At 39.5% G+C, this 26,667-nt stretch overlaps 1 protein-coding gene across 5 annotated transcripts in view; it reads right to left on the reverse strand.

Annotated features, from left to right (window-relative positions):
• The window catches only part of tnr (tenascin R (restrictin, janusin)), a 327,598-nt gene that overhangs the window by 25,502 nt on the left and 275,429 nt on the right, over window positions 1-26,667 (reverse strand). For all 5 annotated transcript variants that reach the window (XM_028472320.1, XM_028472321.1, XM_028472322.1 and 2 more), the window contains 4 exons: window positions 12,183-12,313; window positions 7,295-7,427; window positions 2,691-2,842; window positions 1,785-1,881 (listed from right to left, as the gene is read on the reverse strand). In XM_028472320.1, coding sequence (XP_028328121.1) covers window positions 1,785-1,881; window positions 2,691-2,842; window positions 7,295-7,427; window positions 12,183-12,313 — 513 coding nt within the window. The remainder of the gene's footprint in view (window positions 1-1,784; window positions 1,882-2,690; window positions 2,843-7,294; window positions 7,428-12,182; window positions 12,314-26,667) is intronic.

The raw sequence follows: 26,667 nt of genomic DNA on the forward strand, positions 1-26,667 counted from the left end.
TAAAAAACAATTACCAAGTCATTTCAGGGAAAGATAAGCTTTCACAGAATCCAGTAATGAGTTGGATAGACTTTGAGAAGTAGTAAAGCATGAGAAGAGTTCCAATGAAATTCAAAAGAATGCTAAATTCTGGCACAGAAAAGAGGATTAACAGCCTGTGCAAAACAATAAGAAAAATAAAAAAACACATTTCAGCAAGTAAAATCAAGAAAGCTTCACTGACTAAACCACTATCTTTTCTGATTCTGATTCTGATTCAGTAATTGGGCGATCTCGAGATTAAGAGGCTTTTCGAACACTGCAGCAAAAAAGGGACCGATTGGCAGAGATGGCAATAGTACTAGTCTTCAGTACTCAACTAAAAGTATAGATACTTGAATAAAAAATTTATTGAAGTTGATTCCTTACTTGAATAAAAGTTTTTTTTTAAAAAGTACATGCTACTAAATGTTTTTAAACCAGCAAATTCCATATCTTTTATTTTTCTAAGAACTTGTAGAAAACTGGTACATGGAAATACATGTAATCTGTTACTGTTTATGAACACCTGGAGAATTTAGCACTCAAAGTGCAAAGTAATCAAATATGTAAATAAAATGTTTCAAGAAAAAAAATGCAAATGATTAATTAAACGCAGAGCAGCTTTCAGTTTAACATTTTAAAAAACTTGAAAATGTTATCTATGAAACTAAAGGCTGGGATACACTGTGATTTTTTCAATCGCTGTACTCAGCTCCAGCTCCTGTGTGACTCAGGTGCAGATCCCGATTGTGCACAGCTCACGATGCATGTTCTCACACTGTACGGACCATCACTCTGACACAATCTGACTGTTCACACTTCATGTTCATACAAGACACGTCGGGGTCTTTTTTCCGGAAATGCAACGTACAAATTAGAAGAACAAGAATAACTCTGAAGTGTCGCCATTAACACAGACGAAGAATAAAAACCCGGAAGTGGTGAGACACTCGCAAATCTCAGCAAATAGAGCTTTAAAAAAGAAAAGACGGCGATGTGAGGGACCAGGAGCTGGCTGGACAGATGTGGGCAGTACAGTCTGTCAATTTTACAGCGGTCCTACTGTGTTCACGCATGGCAATGTGAGCGTTTACGGTAAGCCAGTCCGTAGCACTGCTTCAACTGAGATACCCTCACGAGGAAGGACCGGATTTTAAACATGTTTGATTTCTTTACGACCATACGATTGCTGATCGAGAGTTGGTCGTGAGGTGTTAATCGCTTCTCGTGACCCCATGTATACTACACGATGCACGACACACGATCTAGCAGAGACTCGCACGATCCCACAAAATAGACGCACAAGTCAGAAGTACAAAGTCCTCAAATAAAATAATACTCAAGTAAAGTACAGATACCAGAAAAAAACTACTTAACTTGTCCCCTCTGCCAAATGGGATGCAGACACAATAGCAGACCCACACTGCCCATTGATTTTATATTAGAGTTTTGATTGGGTCGCATTTTTCTGTGACAAGCCCAACCTGAACCCAAACAACATTTCTAAATATCTGGCACTCAGTTTGGGTTATCCATCTTCTCCATGTGAAATATACATCGTGAACAAATGGGAATAATGTATGACTCTTAAAATAAAGTTTTTAAATCATTAAACTCACTTTTATAAATTGGCCACTTTTATTTCTTATTTTGTTCATGTCAATTCCCTTACTACAGCTTTAATGTTCAGCCCCTAATAAACAAACAACATAATGTAAGTGCTAGATCTGAGCAATTATTCAGCACACAGGGAATAGGCTTACCAAGCCAGAACTCATCCTCCAGGTTTCCGAAACCTACTCGATAATCGCTCCACTTTCTGGAAAAGTCAGTCAAGCCATTTTGACGTCGCTGGAAAACCTGTAGACGAGAGGAAGATTATTATTATTAATAATAATAATAATAATAATAATAATAATAGCTGTGGATGCTAACAGCTCTGTATGTAAGAATCTTGACAATATGCCTTGGTACCACATCAACATTTATGCTTGTTCCACATAATTCACTTTTTATCTAATCCTTTTTAATAATCTCCACAGACCCTCAAATAGACTCTTAAATTCATAACATTTATATAATTCCTGCTTCTAACACTTGGACTTCACCTTATTGGCTGACATAACCCACTCACTAGCACAAGGTTAAATATGAACATCTTCTATTACAGTTCCATATACTGTAGAATATTACACTGTACAAACTTTTATATTCATGATGTGTGGAAAATGAATCAACGTATTGGACATTTTTTTTTAAGTGAATCGGTCCCCTGCTGATCTTCTCAAGCTGCTTTAAAAAAGCAGAAGCACTGAAATCCTATCTTTTCTCCACCCCCACACAGATGCACTGCTGAGGAAATTATTACATTATTATCTCTGTCACATCAAATGCTTAGACGGTTTTTGATCTTTTTGGTTGAGTTTAAATCATGTTTAAAAGCTATTTGAATGCAGGCACATATAACATAATTAAAAAAGCAACAATGCCTTTGTAATCATGTACAAGATCAATTAGATGACCTGTATGTTCACCTCAACTATGCACACTATGTAAAAATGCAGAGCACATGACCTAATGTCTGGGACATTCAGCTGAAACAGATTTGTGCAATTTCTCGAAGAGAAAAAGAAATGGAAACAGCAAGTGTTTTCTTCACACTGACTTACAATCCAGCCTCCTTCATCCGTGGTCATGTCACAGTAAACCTGCACTCCTTGGCTGGGGTCCCTGTTGATGTAAATGGTGTAACCGCCACTCAGTGTCTCTCCATTCAGCAGGTGTTGGGCACAATTCTGAGGTGTTGCAAACAGACGGCTCCCTGGAGAAGAGCAAAGTATGCAGCGATAAGCTATAATTAGAGTTTCTTTATTCATATCTTGACCTAATGTGAGTCAGTTTACTCAGATGCAACCAATGTTTGTGAGTAAAGATTATACCCAAATAATCAGTAATAGTGCAAATCATCCACTATATCAGCAACTAAAATGTGAAGCTATTGAGCAACTGGGAAGTGAGGTATAGAAGCAGAATCTTAGTTATGCTAATTACATTGCAGTAAAGTTTTTATCCTGAAGTCTAAATGTTAATCAGGTTTATTTTCCAGAGAGAGAACATGGTGATACATGACTATATAGTTGTTACCCTGCAGACAAAATAAAACACTGACTGGAAAAGGTTGAATAGCTAAACAGATGTGTATTTTTCCCAAACTGATCCAGCTACTAATTACTAACAAAATCCCAAAATACTGCTGCAAGAGGTTTTACAAAATACCTACGTTGAACCACTAAACTTTAAGTAATTTGGGCTTAAACTGTGGCTTAAATGTTTAAAGCCTTGCAGGCATTCCTAGGGGTTATCAGGGAAATAGCTGTCACTAAGTCTTTTGTTCAAAAATGTGCCTCCCATGATAAACAATAATATAGTGTATCAATCTGCCATCCTTCCTTGATTTTCTAAAAAGATGCATATATGTTTTACTCATGTTTATCTTGCTTTATGATCTGAAGGAGAGATTGTTTGTTTGATTAGATTTTATTATTATTTTTAAGAAAATACATTCACATTCACATTGTCTTAAAGCAAAATGCATTAAGCCCCTTACGATTAATTGGAAATACATTATATGAAATAATAATAATTTAGCCCATTCAACTGAACAACTAGAGAATAAAAGCTGAAACATTTTTCACTAGTTAAATTGCATTTCCTGAAGAATATGCAATTGAGGATGTAGAAGCTAAGCTCCTCAAAGTCAGCATAACCACACAGAGCCAATGAATCAATAACCGGTAAACTTAGAAAAAGTTGTGTGTGTGTGTGTGAGTGTGTGTGTGTGTGTGTGTGTGTGTGTGTGTGTGTGTGTGTGTGTGTGTGTGTGTGTGTGCGTGCGTGCGTGCGTGCGTGCGTGTGTGTGTGTGGTTTGTGGGGGACGGGGGGACAGTTATTCCTCAAAACACCTGTGGAATAATAATATTAAAGATGATGGAAAAAAATAGTGATGTTATGCATTCTCAATAATAACAATAATAACACACAAACACATTGAAAGACATTCATTTTTAAAAGGAGGAATAGTTAGTTTCACAATGGTTAGATTTGTAATGGGACAGTGGGAAGCATTTTGGCTTTTCACTGGTTTTTTTGTGAAGTTAATGTCAAAAATACTGTTGACAATTTCATATGTTTCTGCTGTCGTGTTAATTCAATTCAAATAAATTTTATTTGTATAAAGCAATTTCCAACAAAATCATCTCAATGCACTTATCAAAATATAAAATTCATAATAAGAAAGAAAAAACCCAATAAGATCCACATGAACAAGTATTTAGCCATCTAACAAAATCAACATCATAAACACCATTACAGAAACATAAACAATTATTTAATATAGCCTCCATACTCTCCCAACAAGATATACAGTATCTCATGACACGACAGCACATCCATTGTTTGTGTTGGAAACACAGAAACACGGAGAAAATGACAACAACAACTTAGAACAGCCTCAGTGAGGAGCATCCACAAAGTCAATCCTTCCTTTTGTTCCATTCACTGTGAAAAGTATGAAACATGTTCTGATCTTACTTTTGCTGAAGGTCTGGTAGCTCAGGTGTTGGTCTACCATCTTTTAAAAGCTGTCATTTTTCCTCAAAACGAAGTTTCTCTAGCGCTGTCATCATGACTGTAGTATTATCCTACCCATTAGCTAGAAAACGTAGCAGCAGCGGTCACATGATATCAATTCACTAATGCACTGTGAACTTACGTATAGCATTTAGCATAGTGCGGTTACGTGCAAAGGCAGCTCTCTACACTGCCTTTGCACGTAAATGGTTGTCATCTTGGGGACCTGACTGCGCATGCGCAAACAGGTAAAAACACGCAACGGGAACAGAGGCAGAGCAGCAATGTGCGTTTGGGAGGGGGCGTGGCCTCCCTCTGCCTTACAGCGGAGTGAAAAAAAAAAAAAAAAAAAAAAGACTATGCAGCTGTTCCAGGAAATAGCGCTGTTTAGTAATTTGGGCTATGAAACGCACAAAATGCGGACACTTTCAAACTTACAGGTGCTGTAGGCTATTGGAAATGGAAAAATAAATAATTTATAATTATATGATCATTTAAAAAAAAAAAAAAAATTATAATTAAAACAAATAATCAAAATATCAATTCACCCTTAGGTAGGCACTACCTTGCCTACCCTGACGGCACGTCACTGAAAGCTGTGTAATGGCAGCAGAGGGGCTGAAAAGTAGGTTCCTAACTATAAATCTAAACAATGACCAAATCATTTGAGATTAGGAGTACCATCCATACGAGATTCCCTTCCTTCCATTGGTTTACTGGCTCAGCATGGCAAAAAAAAAAAACTAATATTTTTATTGTTTATGTTTATGCATGGCAGCAGCACAAAAATAAGATATTTATTTATAGCCATGTTAATAAAGCTAATTAGAATGTAGTTTCAGTTTACATCAGTTTACATAGTTTCAAATTTACATCAACCATTACTTTGTAATGGTTGATGTAAATTTGTCTTAAATGAATCACTAACTATTATATAAACAATAACAAATGGTAAATGGTAAATGGACTTGATTTGTACAGCGCTTTATAACTACCTCGGCAGTCCGCTTCACGATATCAGCTCATTCACCCATTCACACTCACACACACCAATGGGACCAGTGGCGGTTGTGGCACAACTTACTCCATGGGCAGGAAGCCTCAATAATCCCCACCCCCCACTCACCCACACTCCCAAACCGACATACCAAGAACTATACACTACAACTACAAATCAACCCAAAAAAATGACTTGAAACTTGGTTTCAAGTCATGAATCATGTCCTCATATGTTAGTTTTTCACCTAATGTGTGGTTTATGCGTATCACTGCCAAACTGCTTGCCCTTCATTATTATTTAGCAAAAAATGTTTTATTTAAATAGATAATAGTTAAATGAATTAATACAATAATAGTTTGGACACAATTGATGACAATTTATATGATTATTTGTTAAATAATAATTACATTTATTGCAACGCTGTTGGAGGAGAAAATAACAAACTATTTTTTTATTTGTGGGTTTGATTAGACAATTTGATCACTAGTTAAAATGGTCCCCACCGATAACATAACAACCCTATCTGTCACCAGAAAGAGGCCATAGAAACAACTTTGTTCAGGAGAAATATGTAACAGACGCTGCACAGATTGAGAAAAAAAGCCTCAAAAGATAAGGAGATGTTTTCTAGTTTCAGGAATGTCCCTCATTCCACTTCTCATCGTTATTGACTCCGTTTAACCGTTTTCTGTCAACATTTTACACACTGTTGTTTGCAAAGCAACATTTAAAGCAAGTTTAAAGTGAATATCTGCAGCAGATGCCACAGCACACTTTCACAGGGGTGGAGAAACACATTCCTCCATGATTAATCAGGAAGGATTAACACAGATGTTAACTATGCTGTACAAGTCTAATAAAAAAAAAAGGTTATTTTCATAGAGTGAAGTATGCATAGGAAATAGAGAATTGAGAAGAGAGCATGAGTGTAAAGAGTCACTATTGGAGCCGAAATCTGAACTCAGAGTGGCGGATCACTGTTTAACTCAGACGAATGGTGCACTGCATGTGCGTCGTACAACAAATAACCTTACATCCGTTCTTTTCTGAAGGGACTCTGGCTGTCTACGCTCGAGGATGCAAACAAAGCGTGTTCCAGCCTGTCTGCGTGCACTGATGTCTCCAGGTGTTTGGACACCTTTGGATGACCTGGCGGTGAATGAGATGTGTTTGTGTGTTTGAAACACACAAACACATCTCAACATCCTCATAATGTATGAAGATGAAGAGCAGTGCGTTTCAAAAGTGACGCTTTTTTTTTTTTCGTGCCGCCTACCTGAGATTGACGCCCTGGGGGAGGGTCGTTTGTAGCTGATCCTAGCAGAATTTTTAAACTGACTCTAAAGCTGATTACAACCACTGAACTGTTTTATTTTATCAATAATTACTCAGTTTTGTGTGTTGAGTTTAATGAAGACATTATATTAGCAATACTTACTCCACAAAGTGCGTCTCCCACCACAGGTAATCCTAATACAGACTGATCTTATTGTGTATTTGAGGGCAGTGAAATAAAACCTGAGCCAAACTTTATGCAACCATTATCATGCTTGTAAAGTGAAATGGAGTGTAAAATCTCTTGGTGCCAAGAACGCATAAGGCACTAAAGCAACTATCTGAAGCAGCATTGTGTGTATTCTGTACCTGTTGTAAAGGTTGTGGAGACTACAGCGCTGGTGTCCAGGCCTCTTGCAGCCTGGAGCTTGACAGTGTACTCTGTTGTCTCAGCCAAGCCTTCCAATCGTATCCATGTGTCCTCAGCATCAAGAATCAACTCCTGGAGAACAAAAACGACAAGTTATACAAGACACACAAGCTGCAGGAGGGAAACAATAAGGGACAAAGGAGCTCCCGTCTGTGAAGGCAATCATTTTTTTGTGTATTCAGCCCAAACATCAGAGTAGAAAGAAATTGGATCTGAATCCCCTAAAGTCACTGAATGAATGTGGCGATTTTAAATATATGTATGACAGACACCTATAAGACATTTTTGTGCAAGATGTGAATGGCAGTTCAGTTCTGAGCTTTTGCTGTATTATTTTATAATAGGAACACAAACAGGTTATGAGCATGTGCAGACTTGAGTAAATGGTATTCAATATGCTTGATTACTTCTTGGATTCTGCAGTTTCATATCAAAATGTTGCTTGAAAGCTACAAGAAAATGATGTATTACACAAACTGAGAAGTACAAAATGGATAAACCTGGACTGATTTCAATGGTCACAGTCTTGCCATCATACTTTTAACGGGATGTTTTACTAAAAAAAAAAAAAAAAAACTTTAAGAGCCAAAATATTGGTTTGTTGTCAAAGGCCAACACTGCCATAGAGCAGGGGTTCTCAACTGGTCTCACCCTGGGACCCACATTTTGTCACGGTCATTAAATCGCGACACACCTCTTTTTAATAGAAATGTAAAATAGCTCTTGAAAACACACAATATAATTTTTTTTAAACATAAATACATATATTTTCCTGTACAACATGCATTTTTACAGCATGCCTGTCAAACAAAGGTTTCATTCAAAATAAAAGACAAGTCCAACGTGAGAGACATTAGGTATTTATTTATTTATTATTTATTTTTGACCAGCTGTCCGTGACCCACCCAGTGCAGGTCCCGACCCACCAGTTGATGAATAACTGAGCAATCTGGGTGACACTTGCTTCTCTGATCTTCCAAAGCTAGACTTGAACAAACAAACTTGACAACTCATTTGTGTGTGAATGTGTGTTACAGCTTGGCCTGGATACACATTAAATATAGAAGAATAAATGAAATATTCAGCCAGTGTGGGTGAAAAAAAGACCCCAGATTCAAGCAATATGTTGCTGTGAATTATGCAGGGAAGCAGCTGGTAAATGGCGTCTCATTGTCTTGAAATAGAGGATCAGACATATTACCTACAGGTTTTCAGGGTCAAGACGAGATTTTTATTGTGGGGAAGAGCATTTTCCTATTGAGGGTAATACACACCTTTATGTGCTTGCTATGGATTTATTATCCTTGGCTGAGATGTTGGATGAGAATGCTCACTTTGTGATCTTTGTTTTTCTAGACAGGTGCTTCACAAACAGTGATACATGTCTTCACAAAAGACAGTAAATGTTACGCTGATAAGAAATTATTCATGTGCAGCTGTATAAAAAATAATATCTAAATGGGAAGACATGGTACAATATTAGATTGGAGCTCAGCTAAATATGGTCACATGTTTCCTGATCAGCAAAACCACATCTAAAGAAAGCACTGGCAAGAATCAGGGCTGCTCTTTAGATGAGTTCTCTGAGTTATGCTATGCTGAACACCATGGCCTTTATTTAACAACCTTGCGTGAAAACGGATGCAAATTTAAGCACACACTTGGTCTTACGACAGGACACACTTGTGGTTTATGAAACATTTGTATCTGACTAACCCCAGTTTACGAATTATTGGGTGTTGATAAATGCGGCGGCTAAATTTGATCGTCATTAACATGTGTAAAGGCAAAATTTCAGCTGTCCTCTGATTTAGACCCACAACAGTTGCTCTGTATTGATGAAATCCACACTGAGACAGGAATGTATAAAAAAAACATATTTAATACAGAAAAGAGCAAAGGATAAATACAACGACCCTATTACGCAGGAGGGGTGATGCGCTGAACCCTGAAAGAGTAAAACAAAATATTTTATAGCTGATGAAGAGGAAGGAGAGGGAGGGTGTGAAAGGAGGAAGGATTTTGATGGAAAATTAATGCTTCTACAGAGCTCTGCTTATCAGAGCTTTGTTATGAGACATTGAGTAGAGACTGGTTTTTGTTGGCACTGTGAATACAGCACAATCTGTCTGTACTGCCAGTACGTAATCTAATCTGACATGACTCAGCAAAAGAACAACGTTTCTGTTCAAAATACAATGAATAATTCAGTCATCGTGTATAAACACATGAAAAATTGTACACATGAACACACATTTGATGATATGATGATTAATATAATTTATGTATATATTGCCGTAACAATTGTTACACCCTTAAATATTCGGAGGCATGCACCCTATTTTGGAGGACTCAACCACCAAGGTCAAACATACACTCGCAAAAAAAGAAACTTTTTCGAGATAAAAATCAACATTTGAGGTGAGGGAAAACAAAGACATGCTTTTTGGCAGCGTGGACTAAGAGAATAATGGAGGCACTGAAAAGCGTTGCCGTATAGGAACGGACTCCGGCTGAAGTTTGAATAAAATTCTCATAACTAATTTAACCAATGCCTAATGATGATTTGAATTAAAATGTTATTCATCCACAGCCTAAAAGCTTATACCTGCTAATCGATCAAGACAATTCTTTACATTAAGGTCAAGCGACAGTTAAGCTGCCGAGCATGAGCGCGTGCCCTCGGCCTACTGTGCACGCTGCGAGCAATCATCATCAGAGCAGAGGTCCTGGACAGACACACAGTGATACACTCAGTTGTCCGCATGTTTGAGACTATAAATAACACAATAAAATAAACTAATAAAACCCTTAAACAGCCTTAAAATAAATGTTTCAATGACTAAATGTTGTCCCTTGTCTGTATTTAGTTTGACTTTAGCAATTTCACCTATGACATTTCATCACATTAGAGAATAAATACTGCATTGCATTTGTAAAAGTTTAAGGTATACTTTACATTTTGAATGTGATGAATGAGGTCCTGTCTCCTTCGTACAGACCCCAGTGGAGATTATGCTACCCCCGGTGCCTGTGCTACAGGCTGTGTTGCCACAGGCACTATTTTTTACTAATGAGAGGCTGTGCAAAACTGAACAGGCTAAAAATAATGTTGCACACTTTCTCTTGGGTTTACAGCAGTGTTCCCCACTGCTGGTCAAAGACAACACTGTGACCTGTGTGTGTGTACGCACACTACTCAACATCTTGCACAAGAGCAGGATTTTCCAGTGGGTTCATCAAGTATTCCGTGGAAAGAAAACAACAAAAAAGTTGTTTTAATAATAACGTGGGCTTTCATGAAATTAGTTCTATTTCGATTTTTGTTTAATTCGTGTTAATTATCAATTCTGTTCTGAATATCTAGCTGCTTATGCTTAAATGACCACACAATCAGATTTGCGTACACAAGCTCAGACCCAGTGTTGGGTGGTAACGTCACTTTTGACAGTAACTAGTACTGTAATGCAATATATTTCTAAAGAAATAACGCCGTTACCATTACAATATGGTGCGTTTGTCCGTTACTTTGCTAGCTGCAGTGTACTTCCTGTTTACAGTGGCGCTACATATTTTTGCGGGATGCCATGCCAAACACAGTAAAACAGTAGAAGAAGAAGCATTGTCAGCATGTTTCTGCGAGAACAGGACGAGCTTCTCAGAGTGGAAATACGCGCATTATTTTTGTCTCCAAAAGATGCATCATGAAGCTAAGCTAACGCTGCGACTGGATTTTAACGGACTGTGACTGTTATCCAGGGACAGGTCAGCCAAACTATTGCACGGTATGTTGTTGTAAATAAGAAGCCTGTCGCTGCTGCTGAGTCACTGCTAACAGCAGCTCATTAACCTGATATGTATAGCATTGTGTAGCTGAGAAAAATGCTGTGAATTCGTTTTTCCACATTTATTTTCATAAGCATTTTCAACAGCAGAATGTGCACAGCTTACTTTACATTACTGTGCTAAGATTGAAAAATTACTGTTTTAATTTTGGAGCAGCTGTTTTGTGCTTTATATGCACATCATTCATGGTTGTTTTATAGCAGTTGATCAACAGTGGATAAATATATCATTACAGCACTGATATGAAGCTGTATGGACACAAATTACCCAAAAATAAATAATACATTCTTTAATTCTAAGTAACTCAAAAGTTACTTTTTCCAGTAACGCATTACTTTTTGGTGTAACTAATCAAAATAGTAACTGAGTTACTTTGTTAATGAAGTAACTAGTAACGATAACTATTTATGTTTTTTCAGTAACTAGCACAACACTGCTCAGACCTAACTTCAGATCTGATCGTAGTGTACGCTCACATCAAAATTGATATGGACGTATGCCCGTCATGCGCACACAAATAGTTGATAAATGAGGCCAATTAATCCAAAATGTGCTGCTTGTTGTGGAACCTGCTCAAACACTCTCCTATTTACATTTTAGTTAAATCATTCTCTGAGGGTAAATGTTGTTTTTCAACTCCATTTGATGCAGATGGCTGCTTTTAATCTACAACAACTTGATTTGAGTTTGCAGGTGCATGTTCTCTTTTTGGCAATGTTGTTTGACAGAAACACATTTGTTGAATTTAAATTCACTTTACTTGCAGGTTTCACGTGGTTTTAATGTCAAAGTACTACTGTACAGTGATAATGAAGGCCTATTCTTCTAATCTATGCTATTAGGATAGGATTACTTCATGAAATGACAACAATGTAATTGTAAAGTGTTTGCACAAGGGTAGAAACAGCAGAATTACACAAAAAAGAGAAGACTAAAAGACATCAACATGGTGCTGTGTTGTGTTTATTTTATGACACTTACTTTGCGGCTGCCGTCAGCTGCATTGTAGGTGAGCATGTAGTTGTCAATTTCCGCGACAGGTGGTTGCCAGGAAATAAGAGCGCTGCGGTGGTTTACCTCACTGGCTGTCAGGTTCAGGGGTGCATCCATGGCTAGAGAAAAAGCAAAAAAAGCAAAAAATCACTGCCTGATATATAGCATAAATAAATGCTGCTGGCTGACAAACACACACACACACACACACTCAACATGGCATAATCCCATCTTGCTAGGTGATAGAAAATAGATGACCGTGTGCTTTGGAATTCAGTTTCCATGAGTTACATTACATCATGACTCTGAGGCATAAATAACAGCTGTGTGCTGTTTGATTCAATGTCACCACTGCAAATATGAAATAAAGACTTCCAACACATTCTCTCTCTCTCTCTGGTTGTTCACTCAGAATGTAGGCTTATTCACGAAGTTAACCGCTTAAATTTTGTCTCGGTAAGTTGCATCTCCAGCCGTGTCACTGTAGCGGAGCGGGAGGGAGAGGCTGCTTCCGAATAGTCCTTCCTATCTCCTTGCTTCCTTTTTTATCTCCTTTAGCCTAGAAAACACTGATGCATCCTTTACCAAAGAAGACGATATTAATGTTGACCCACAATTCCTTGCAGTGACAACATTTAAAGGGACACTCACACCCGAGTGCTGACAAGTAACGAAAATCATGTAAGTTACCAATGCAATAATATGCCTTGAACAATTATAAATAAATAATCTAAAACCCATATCTTATTATATGAAAGACATATTATCAGACTATATATATAAATAATATAAAACCGACACTGTGGTTCTGTGAGTGGAAAGTGAGTGTGAGCAACCATTCTCAATGTGATGTTCTTTTAGCTTCACTTTTGTTCCTAGTAGCCTCGTAGCCTCTTTTCCTTTGATTTACATTCAGACCTTGTGATATTTTAATTTAATCAGTGGAAAGTGTTATAAATATGCTTTTAGTCCATTTTTGGAAATTTTTAGTTTTTTCACCACGGCAGACGTCACTAACCTTCACGGCCGTCAGATTATTACGTCACCTAGTTGAAGTGCGTCTGATTGTCAAAACAAACATGATGGCCTTTTCCTAACTCCTCTCCTAACACCTTTCCTTAACCCCGTGACATCATCCACGAGGTTAAGGAAAAGTGGATAGGAAAGGAGATAGGAGGGACTATTCGGCTGCTGCCTCGGCTCTACACTCTACACACAGTGAAGGACAGGGCAGGGAAGTGGGAGGTCGATGCAAATCCAGGGACAAAACAAAGCGCTCTCACAGAACTTGTTTTTACAGGGTATTGAACCTCTTCTGTTGCTTAATTCATGTTATTTTTGACCAAACACCAGCACAGATATGTCATTTAGACCACAGGGAACTGTTTAAAAAGGTTTTTTTTTCATAATATGTCCCCTTTATCAGTGTGACCTGTTAGATAGACGAAAGGACATTTGTTCTCCCAGGCATCAATATGCCATGGTTTATGATACTGGCATTAAGAGAAAAGGACACTAAAGAACACTGGAGGCTGCAGTTCACAGTTGAACATAATTTTTTTTCCTCCTCATTAATCTCCTTTTTTCTGAGGCTCTGTCTTTACTCTCTTTCTGCCTTCATTTGAGACTTCAACTAATACTACATAGTGAATGGTATAAATTCAGGGTTCTAGAGTTCTAATGTTAGATTAGGGTGAGATTAATGCTGTCTTGCATCACTAATGTATTATTGGTAAAAATAAAATGACTGTATAACAACATGCATTTAACTTGAACCCTTATCAATATTTACAAATGTACTGTACATATAGATACAGTAGTTTGGCTGTATGTGGGTAATACACATCTGTTAATTAAATTAATATTAAATAAAAATAACTGCAAACTTAAATTAAAAATGATGAACAAATCTGAGTTACAAATATAACTAACCATTCACATGTGCCTTTTACAGCCTGTTCAGCATCTGATAAGTGTATTGGTGGAAGAGCAGGATCAACTGATTATGCATTTGGAGTGATTGTGATAGCAGCAGTTTGGCTGCTGCTGAGTGATGGCCTTGATGTGTTGACACATTTCAGCACTGAATCTGTTATGGTTAGAAGTCCAGGCAAGAAATCCCTCATACAAGCAGATTAATTAAATAAGACATTCAATAAATGTTATTCAGGGACACTGAAATGTTTTCCTCTCCAGTTTAAACAGAGTCTGGAGACAGAGATTCTTATCCTGTCTAATGAGGAGCAGTTCAGCAGTTTAATTCCGCATAGTATTATTTCAATAGCACACCCACCTTCAGGTGGAGAACATGTCAACACTTCACATCCTGCAACTCTACAAGTGCGCTCCTCTGATAGGTCAGACATCGACTGCTGTCAATCATTGCAGAGATGCAGTCAGTGATTACAGCTCTCTCTCCTTTCGTGAGAACTGACTGTCCTCTAAGTGTGCCTCCCTGTAGCGCGTATGCACACATCGTATCCATTACGCATAAGCGTCCCTTTGGCCCCACCCCCAATAGAAGATGAGGCCCCACACACAGTATGTGTTCTGCCTATGGAGAGGGGTGGCTCTGCTTACAGTATTCATGAATGAGCATCCTCGTTCTCAGTGACGTTGCTGCAGTCATATCGCCAATACAGCAGGGCTACTTTCTGATTGGCTGATGTGTAACGGTATGTTATTTTTTGATTGGCTCATGTGTAATTAATTGTATTGACTGGGCCGTGCCAAGCTCTCGTACAGCTGTACAATATCCAGTGCGTTTGCTAGACGTTCCACTGCATTCAATCTGATTGGATGATAGGTTGCTGATTCAAGCAGAACATTCTGCCAGCGGGTTTCACTTTTCAGCGTGACAAAAGTCATCTGTGTCGTGTGAATGTATTGAATTGCGTTTGTTTCACATTCAGTGCAATAGACCTGAGGGCCCTCTAACACACTGATTCCCAAAGACTGGGTCGCGACCAACAGGTGGCTCGCACAATATTTTATTTGGATCGCCAAATAAATTTACAATATAAGGGTAGCTCCACTCGTTCTACCCGTGTCCCACAGACAATGATGTCATCATGTTCATTCATGACATACGCATTGCATTACGTCCTCATTGAGCGACTCTGGGTTTGTTGTTGACAGTATGTGCTGTTAATTTCATATCCCCTGTTGCGTAGGGTAATTATACGTCCAGATTTACCCGGACACGTCCTCTTCTCACGGCTGGATTATATGAACGGACTGGGTTTCCCAGGCCCCCTGAATGCAACACAGTAATTCAAATGACTGTAACTGCGCTCATATTTGCTCTATCAGAGAAATTCCACCAGTTTATGAAAGCTAAGAAGTTGCTCTTACAGTGTTGGTAAATTGCGTGACGGAAACAAAGATACTGCTTTGTTTTGATTAAATTGACCCGAGGAAAAGAGAACAGAGAGAGAGAGATTAAAAAAGACCAATTAAAGGATTTAATTAAAAATGACGACTCTCTTGGATGAAAAACCACCATGGATGGAGATTCAAAGGGACTTGAAAAAAAAGGAGGAAACTGAGCCTATAAGTAAAGGTAGGATCAGTTCAATTTCTGGATCAATAAATATTGTTCTGCTTTTGTGTACATTAATGTACCGTAATAGATGCTTTTAATGTGTGAGATGTTTTTAGAACAGTACAGAGTCTGGTAACTTAAAGTGTGTGTGTGTGTGTCTCTGAGTATGTTCGGGCTCAAATTAGGGAAACTCTGAGTATCCCATTCCTAAACGTGAGGTATGTTCTTCTCTGAGTCTGTTACCATGGCAACATTGTCCGTGTACTAAACCTGGTCGCTGGCAGGTTTTGTCAAAGAAACTCTGGGTTTTTACCAGGCTCCGCCCAGCTGAACACTTTAATTAAATTGAATTGACATTCAATTGACATTGAATTGTCTGAAAGACATTAGTGACATCACACACTACAGACGTGCTCACATCATTACTAATGTTTACATTTTTTTTTTTTTGTGTGTGTGCAAATGGTAGTTTTCTTTATAACATTGTGGATACAGAGCATTTAGGGAAAGTCACTGAGAGGTTGATCTGCATTAAAACATTTACTAACGGCTGTAGTAAAGTTCCCTGGATACAAACCTGTGGATAATATAAAGGAGGAGATGACAATTTAAATGAATCCACTTTTGAGGCTCAATTGCTGTTTTATACTGTCATACATTTTGATCTATAAATCTCTCAACTTCGAAGTTATAGTGGCGCAATGAATTATGACACCGCACTTGAAAGCGATTGGTCGCAAGTTCGTGTCCCAAGTTAAAACTGGAAGACTAATATATCAATCAATCAATCAATCTTTATTTGTATAGCGCCAAATCATAACCAATGGTATCTCAAGGCACTTTACAGTAGAGCAGTCTTAAGGACGGACTCTTCATTTTATGGATACACACATATGCATATATACGTATATACACATACATATGTATCCCACACCCAACATGAATTCATCATGGCGGCAAGGAAAACCTTCTGTTAAGCAGCAGGAACCTTGTGTGGATCCCATTCCTATGATGAACAGCCATCCACGTTATGCTGTGTTGGGTGTGTGCAGAGAAAAGGGTGGAGACAGAGCCGCTGAGTCTCTGTAACTCCACACTGAGGATCCCACGGACCTGCAAGACAAAAGCCAGAAGGAGTACAGGAGCAAACACACAAGGGAGTAAGCAGACATAGAGGGAGTGTTTGAAAGAGGAATGGGACCCTCTCCGGTCCCTCTCTAACCTAAATGACCTCTCTCTTAACGCCCTCTCCAACCTCTCTCCAACCGAGCATGCCAGACCCCCCCCCCCGGCAGTCTATGCCTATTGCATCTTAATTATGAGCTATGAGCTGGTTCCTAACTAAAAGCTTTATCAAAGAGGAATGTTTTGAGCCTAACCTTAAAGGTAGAGAGGGTGTCTGCCCCCCGAACCGTGGTTGGTAGATGGTTCCAGAGAAGTGGGGCCTGATAACTGAAAGCTCTTCCTCCTATACTACTTTTAGAGATGAATGGAACAACGAGTAGTCCAGCATTTTGAGAGCGTAGTGTTCTGGGGGGATTGTATGGCACTACAAGCTCCTTGAGATAGACTGGTGCCTGTCCATTTAGGGCTTTATAAGTGAGAAGAAGAATCTTGAATTCTATTCTATATTTTATGGGAAGCCAATGCAGAGAGGCTAATACAGGAGTAATGTAATCTCTTCTCCTAGTTTTAGTCAGTACACGTGCTGCAGCATTTTGAACCAGCTGAAGTGTCTTAAGCGACTTGCTCGGGCAGCCTGCTAAAAGAGAATTACAATAATCCAGTCTAGAGGTAACAAAAGCATGGACTAGTTTTTCGGCGTCGCCCTGAGACAGGATAGATCTGATTTTAGCAATGTTACGGAGATGAAAGAAGGCAGTTCTTGAAGTTTGTTTTATGTGAGAGTTGAAGGATAAATCCTGATCAAATAGAACCCCAAGGTTTCTAACAGTTGTGCTTTGTGCCAGAGTAATGCCATCTAGGGCAGTTAGGCTAGCATAGGTTTCTCTAAGGTGTCGCGGGCCCAGTACAATGACCTCAGTCTTGTCTGAGTTGAGAAGAAGAAAATTTTGGTCCATCCAGGCCCTAATGTCCTTTAGACAGGCCTCAAGTTTAGATAGCTGATTTGTCTCACCTGACTTCATTGATACATACAGTTGGGTATCATCAGCATAGCAGTGAAAGTTAACAGAGTATTTTCTCATAACATTACCAAGGGGGATCATATAGATACAGAAGAGGATTGGACCTAGCACAGAGCCCTGAGGAACCCCGTAGCTTACTTTAGTGTACACAGAAGACTTATTATTCACGTGTACAAACTGGTACCTATCAGATAGGTAGGACTTAAACCAGTTTAGGGCAGTCCCTGTGATTCCAAGTAATTTCTCTAATCTCTCTAGTAGAATATAGTGATCTATAGTGTCAAAAGCTGCACTAAGATCTAATAAAACCAGCACTGAGAGTCGTCCTTCATCTGAAGCCCAGAGTAGATCATTAGTTACTTTAACTAAAGCAGTCTCTGTGCTGTGTTGAGCTCTAAAGCCTGACTGGAAGTCCTTGAACAGGCTGTTGTTTTGAAGAAATTCACAGAGCTGAGCTGCCACAACTTTCTCAAGAATCTTTGAAATAAAAGGAAGATTAGATATAGGCCTGTAGTTTGCTAAAGTGCTGGAATCAAGAGTAGGTTTTTTGAGAAGGGGTTTGATTACAGCTACTTTAAAGGACTGTGGCACGTAGCCTATTGATAGGGATATATTTATTGTCTCCAACAAAGATGGGCAGACTAGGGGAACAACTTCTTTAAACAGCTTAGTTGGGATCGGATCTGAAAGGCAGGTCGATGGTTTGGAGGATGAAATAATAGAGTTAAGTTCCTGAAGTCCTATATGTGTGAAACAGTTTAGGTTAGGCCTATTTACATTTAATGGTACAGCAGGCCCAGGTGAAGGCAGGGAGTGGCTAATTTTATCTCTAATCTTGTGAATTTTATCGTTAAAAAATGTCATAAAGTCCTCACAGCTGAGGGCTAGAGGAATCATGGGCTCAATAGAGCTCTGACTTTGTGTTAGCCTGGCTACAGTGCTGAAAAGGTACCTCGGATTATTTTTATTTTCTTCAATTAGTGAGGAGTAGTATGTAGATCGACTATGTCGTAAGGCTGTCATGTATTTACTATGGCTTTCTTGCCAAAGTATTCGTGACTCCTCTGTTTTATTGGAGCGCCACATTCTCTCTAATTTACGGGTTGTTTGTTTGAGTGTGTGAGTTTCAGAGCTAAACCACGGAGCTTTCCTCTGACGTTTAATAGTTTTTTCCCTCAATGGGGCAATTGAGTCCAAGGTGGATTTTAGTAGACTAGCAGAGCTATCGACAAGCAGATCCAGTTGAGAGGGGTTATAATTAATATCATAGTTATTTATTGGATGGTGCACTGAGTTTAAGGCAGCAGGAATGGCCTCTTTAAATTTAGCCACAGCACTGTTGGATAGATTTCTACTTGTAACTATTTTATTGCACAGTGCGAGATCCTCTAGGATAATGTTAAAAGATATTAAAAAGTGATCTGATAGCAGAGGATTTTCAGGGTAGACTTTTAGTTCATTAATATCAAGGCCATATGTTAGAACAAGATCAAGAGTATGATTTAAACGATGAGTAGCTTCATTAATAGTTTGAAAAAAGCCAACTGAGTCTATTAGGGACATAAAGGCTGAGCTCAGGCTATCACTATCTTTGTCCACATGGATATTAAAATCTCCTACTATCAGTATTTTATCAGAACTGAGGACTAAGTTTGATATAAACTCAGAGAATTCTGATAGAAATTCAGAATAAGGGCCTGGAGGACGGTAAATTATCGCAAATAAGACTGGCTGGCAGGTTTTTGATTCGATATGAGATAAATTTAGAACCAGGCTTTCAAAGGAAGTGTAACTGGCCTTTGGTTTAGGATAGATTAGGAGAGAGGAATGATAAATAGCTGCTACACCACCTCCACGGCCTATGTCTCGTGGCATATGAGTATTTAAATGACTGGGAGGAGTGGCTTCATTTAAACTAACATATTCATCTTGATACAGCCATGTTTCAGTTAAACAGAATAAATCAAAGTTATTTTCTGAGATAAGGTCATTTACTAGTAGAGATTTGGATCTCAGTGATCTAATATTTAATAGAGCACATCTAATGGTTTTATGTTTTGGTGTTTCTAGATTTGAGATTTTAATTTTTTTCAGATTTTTATAATTGATAGCTCTTTTATTTGATTTTATGTTAAAATCATTGTGAAATATGGGTCGGGGGACTGACACCGTCTCCATAAAATAATATTCATCACCATCACAACAGTTGTCATGGCGATGAACACAGCTATCCTGATAGCAATGGGAGGGAAACTGTCCTAAGGCAAGCGCAGAGGGGCGTGGAGGACTCCCCCTCTGTAACATGGTCTCATTCATGAGATGTCATAAATGTGCCATGTTTTCTGATAGTAGAGATGCTCCCTCCAAAGTAGGATGGATTCCATCTCTTCCTATCAGGTTCGGTTTTCCCCAGAAGGATCTCCAATTATCAATGAAGCCCACCTCGTTTTCTGGACACCACCTCGATAGCCAGCGGTTAAATGATGACATGCGGCTATACATGTCATCACTGGTCAGATTTGGTAAGGGACCAGAGAAAATTACGGAGTCCGACATTGTTTTAGCATAAGCACAAACTGATTCAATGTTCACTTTGGTTGCTTCCGACTGGCGACGTCGGGAGTCATTAGTGCCGACATGGAGGACTATCCTATCAAACTTACGATTACTCTTTGCCAGCAACTTTAGATTTGATTCTATGTCGCCCGCTCTGGCCCCTGGGATGCACCTCACAATGCCCGCTGACTTCGCTAGCTTCACGTTTCTCACTATGGAGTCGCCAATTATCAGAGTTTGTTCCCCGGTGAGTGTGTTGTCCTCACAGAGGGGGGAGAACCTGTTTGAGACGTGAACATGGTGGTGTCCCGAGCGGCTTTTTGACCTTCGACTATGCTTACCACGGACAGTAACCCACTCATTGCTGGCCGGGGGGGAGGCTAAGCTAGAGCTAGCACGGTCCGCACCGGCTAGGTCCTGCTTGCTAGCTTCGGTTTTGGTATCAGGGGTGCGGAACCGCTTCTCCAGATTGTTGATCCTCGCCTCCATATCTAACAGTACGCTACACTTTATGCAACTACCATTGTCCCTAAAGGAGGACGAGGAGTAACTAAACATCTGACACACCGGGCAGGAGAGCGGAGGGGAGGAGAGAGAAGCCATAGGTGCTAAATTTAAGCTAAGCTAAGCTAAGCTAAGGACAAAAGGAAGTTTAAAGGAGATTGTACTGCCTATAAGAGGCGAGATTGCTTTTTACTTAACCTTCGTACGTTTAACTGTACGGTAAAAAATTAAAACAAGTGTTTTCAAGGCTAAAATATCAATGACAACAAGTTTGATTAGAGTTAGCAGAACACAGTAGTAGAGCGCTGCAAACAGCGGTAGAGTGTAAACAGGAAATGATCGATACGTCACCACGTCAGCACGTCACCAGCCTGTCACCTATACCTGTATTTAGGTCATTGACTCATTTTCTTTTATTTTTATCCACAGCATAATCTTATATTTAGTTCCTAAAAATGTGTTTATGGATAATTTAACTGCCTAAAATACACTTCTTTTTGCCTGATTTAAAAGTAATTAAAATGTAGACTATGTTTTACTGATGACAGAAAATAAAAACAACGATAGCCTGTTAACTCTGCCTAAAGGCTTTTATTTGGTGTGATTTGTAAAGTATCTAACATGTGTTTTCAATAACACATCCATGAAAAATAAGTTGATTCAGAAATGGTGATGAAAATAGTCCGGAATGTTAATTCAAGCACAAAATCGCTTCTCTCACAGTTTATATAAGAGGAATATTGTGAATTGGGTCACGATGGTTTGTCATTTTTTTTAAAAACGGGTCACCGGAAAAAAAGTTTGGGAACCACTGCTCTAACATCCTTTATCCAGAAGAAAATGTCAGTTGTGGATTTTTTTTACAAGCTTCAACTTTCATCTCTGTTATTCATATACATTTGCCTCCCAATCTTCATCTAACACATGCTTCCTCTGGCTCAGAGTGTATGCACTCAGACAGGTGAGCAGGTGCCGTTTCAGCTCCTGGCAGCTCTGACCCTGACAGCTTTCAGATCAGTGGGGTTTAAACAACAGTGCAGAGATAATTAAGTTTGGCTACAACTAATGAGTCAATAACACATGCTGTAAACAATGGTGTAGTGAAAAAAACAAGCATGCATCGAGAGCAGCAAATGGGAAGGGCAGCACTGTTTGCAGCCATTTCTTACAAGATGGACATAGTAAGAGACTGAGGAGTTTCAGTTCTTTGACAGATCACAACAAAGTAAAATCATTTAAGAGTAGGATGATGTCTAAACTTAAACATTCACCATAAGAAATTATAAGAAAAAATATGCTTTGCAAAGCAGAGATGTGTCAGATGAGCATTTTCTAAATCAAAAAGATAATCAAGGGTGTTGGGGCAGAATAATTAGTTATGCTTAATAATATAATTACTTATATATTTTAATCCTTAAGCCTTGGGGTGTAACTTTCCATTGTGTGATTTTCATGTCTTAAACCTTGCTGGGTCAAACTGCCTTGTCAAAAGCACACAATATCTCCCCAAAACAATAAACGCACAAGGACGCATAGGCACTCTGTGTGCGTACTCACATGCTCACACAGTCACATGTCACATAGCACACCCCATACACATTCATTCACACACACAAACACAAACGCACACTCCTCCGTCTCTAAGACAACCGACAGATAACAGAACTGGTTGTTTAGACCCAAAAGAACAAACTGTCTTTCTTTTTTTTCACCCTCTGTCCTCACCTCCTCCCTCTGCCTCTGCCTCTGCCTCTGTCTCAATCTCGGGGGGGGAGGAGGGAGGGGGGAACTAAGGGGAGATATACGTGGCTTTAATATTGTGTCTCGTCACTCTGTCTTTGGATCGCCTGGCCAGGGGGTCACCATTTTTGTTTCCACTTTGTATTCTTTTATTTAGTTTAGAATAAACTATTTTTTATATAAAATCATCAATGCTTCTCCTGGACTCCATCATTCAACCAGAGCAATGAATCATGTCTTCAAATGAGGTGAACCGTAAATTCAGCCGTAACAATTGGCGATCACGAACAGGACCATCTTCTGTCCACCCCTCGGACAGAGACTGGATCACGAACCATCGGTTGAACCTCAAACACCAATTCGGACTAAGGTAAAGCTGCCTTTATAAATATATATATATATGTAAATTTTCATTTACATATATATATATTCGCTCTGTGTTGATTTTTTTTTTTGGAACCAGTCAAGCATTGTATTGATTTTCAGCTTTGAGCTTTGATTTTGATCCTCAGCTGTTCTGTGTTTTGACGCAGTGAACTGCCATGAGAAAGGCTCAAATGGTTGAGGTTCTGTGCTTTTTAATGCTGTAGGTTCCCTCTGTTTTTCTTCGGGCTCGGATATTTTATTTAGGCATAAAATACGGCTGGTCATTATTTACTTTGGTTTTGTTCGGACACCCACAGACAGCCTGTGAGGTCCTGACCATAGATAGACGGGCAACCAAAGTTTCCAAAACATCCCAGCGGTGCCATGATCTGAGTTCACCTCTGTACCGAAAGCAAAATAGATTAAAACCCCGAACCTAACCTAAATTGTGTTTCTGTGAATCAAACAGATGAAGAATCCAATAAACAAATAATATATGCATACGCATATACAATCTTGGTATGATGTGAACTCAGATCATGCTTCAGTGAGTTTTACTTCTTTTTTTTTATCTTTGTTTTTATTTTGTTTAAACGTGAATCAGATTTTGGCTTTAATGCTTTCATTTGGAAGAGTGTCAGCTTTTTGGCTTCTGTGCGCCTTGGTTTTTTCTCTCGCAAAGGCACACACACACACACACACACACACACACACACACACACACACACACACACACACACACACACACACACACACACACACACACACACACACACACACACACACACACACACACACACACACACACAAGACAGAGAGCGAGAGGGAAGCGCGCGCACGCACACGCACAGGCACGCGCACGCACAGAGAGCCACACCCAACAGAGAGAGAGAGAGAGGTGGCGCCCCTCACTGGCCAGTTTAGTGCACTACACACTTGTGACACAACATTGTGATTTCTCACCTTGCCCCCTGCCGATAGAATAGTGCCATTACACACAGACACTATTTTTATTTTTATTTTGATTTCATGTTTGATGGGTTCACTCTAAAATGAATATGAGCAACACACACTCAAACACACACACACAGATGAATACAGTATTTCATTTTATTTCATTTTAATATTACTGTTACCATCATTATCATTTTTTATTATTTAAATTGTTAGTTTCTGTTGGCTTTGTGGTTGCCCCCCCTGAAGAAACGACATCTTCAATGAAAGAATGAAATCACCTTCAACTCTTACGCTAATGAAATGTCAACAACATTCAAAGGACCAAGCATCAGAAGGAAATGGACAATTAAAGGTGTGTGACCTTTCAGGACTCAAGGACTCAACTCCCATTCAGCAAAGCAATGCTGAAATAACTCGCTCAGTCCCAAGTCAACTCTTCATCGTCTATGAATGGGCCGCATGCCAATGCTGGGATTAACACATCCTGCCCCATCATCAAAGACTGAGAACCTGTGGGCGTCGGAGTGGACACTCCCCCACCAATGAGTCGCGAGTTAAACGCCACGACTACTGCCTGAACGATGGGCAGCAACTGCAGACTGGTCACACGTCTGATGGGATATCTTCACCAAAAAAGACACTGTTTCAAAAGCCACAAGGATACCAAGCCACAAGAAGTCCACCACAGCCTTTGGTGGTAGTGCTAAATCACTTTAGCCTTGAACTTTGGCATGGAGGGGGACAACTAGCAAATAGCCAACAAGCTTCTCCTTCGCACAATACTAACCCCTCTATCTTCTGACTGTGCACTAGATTATTTTGTTTTCATTTATTCTCTCACACGCAGACAGACCAGACATACAGTCACACACCCACATTCATAACTATGAGAAACACAGGACCACCAGAACTTCACACAGAACCCTTCTGTTTGCCACATGAGATCAAGTGTGCCCATCATTTATCTTTGCTTTTATTCATTATGTTGCTCATTTATTTACACTGCTTTTGCCTTTATGAGAAAAGAACAAACAAAAGGGGAAGAAAATAGTGTTACTGATAAGGTTGTTTTTGTTTGCTTTTCTTTCATTTTATACTCTTGCTGAGGGAGGCCCCCACAATGCAAGATATGGTTACATCCGCTGAAGACAGAGCCCTCTGTTGCCTCAGCTTTTGGAGCTGAAGTTTTAATTTTTATTGGCCATGATTTTTTTTGAGCTCACACGTTTTTCTCCTTTGTTATTTCTGAACGATTCTTCTTTTTCTCTTTTGTTTTTACTCAATTTCAGGAAAATTGAGACAGAGATTGAGGACTGCAGCCTCAACCAAGTTTAAATTTTGACATTTTTTGACCGATACCCTCGTAAACAATCTGTACCTTACCCTTTTTGAAGCTGCTTGCGACAGACAGCCTAGTTCAACATTCATTGTTTTCATTTTGCGCGCCTCCCCCTTACCGCGTCGGACTGTCTGGCCGGCCCAAAGCCACTCGACAGCATGGGGGGGGTACCAAATTTTTCCTGAGAAAAAAATGTCCCATTAGTTGCTATGAGTACATAGGCAATTACTTTTCAAACAAGAAGTCCTGGTTTAATGTGCAGAAAAAGGATACACCTTGCTAGGGAAAGCACTCTTCGGGGGATAGTGGTCCACCTGATTTGATACATGCTTGGCAACCGAATACCGTTCTGAACAAATTTCTACGTTCCCTTAGAGTGAGGGTTATTAGAGGTTGCGTGCTCCGTTCAATCTTAGAGGTGCCCAATAAAGTCCTGACAGTTGAGTTTGTTTCCCTCAGGTTGCAGACCGAGGTTGAGTTATTCCCAAGCTCTTATTTTTCAAGAGTGTAGGTTGAGTTTCCTGCCGATTCAGAGGTTTTTTTCTTAGACTTCTGGAGTTTATGGTGGTTGAGTTATTCCCAAACTCTTATTCTTCAAGAGTGGAGGTTGAGTTTCCTGCTGATTCAGAGGTTTTTTCCTAGACTTCTGGAGTTTATGGTGGTTGAGTTATTCCCAAACTCTTATTTTTCAAGAGCGGTGGTTGAGTTTCCTGCTGATTCAGAGATTCTTTTTTACATTTCTGGAGATGGACAGCGGTTGAGTTTCCCCCAGGTTGGGTACCGGGGTTGAGTTTGGTTATTGTGCACGGCTGTGCGATTGCTGCCTGATCAGCAGCTAGTAGACTGTCAGTACTGCAAGGGACAATACTCTAAGTGTAGACTCCGCCAAGGCGGAAGTAAAAAGGAGCGTACCTCTTAGTAATCAGACGATACCAGTAAAAAGCAATTAATTAACACTAAAAGGTTGCCAAGCATGGCGGGGCAATAAGAGCTCATTGACCCCGAGAGAGGAGGTGGACTGGCTATCGCCGTTGGTGGGTTAGATGAGACCTATATTCTACTTAGACACTGCAGCAAAACCTTGTGAATGCATGGACGTGAAAATTGAGGCATGAACGTTTGCGGTGCATGAATGACTGAATGATGACACGTTACGCATGCCTGAGAGAACCGTGTTGTGAGTGCGAATGTGCCGTGGACGTGTCATTGAGTGATTGACCGATGAATGGCTGTTTGACTACACATGTTCCTCTGTTTCACCTTCCTTTCCTCCTGGGTTCTGATGCACTAGATCTTCTCCCTGTTTTTGCCAATTATGTA

Source organism: Gouania willdenowi, chromosome 17, assembly GCF_900634775.1.
Source record: "Gouania willdenowi chromosome 17, fGouWil2.1, whole genome shotgun sequence".
Taxonomy (NCBI): domain Eukaryota; kingdom Metazoa; phylum Chordata; class Actinopteri; order Blenniiformes; family Gobiesocidae; genus Gouania; species Gouania willdenowi.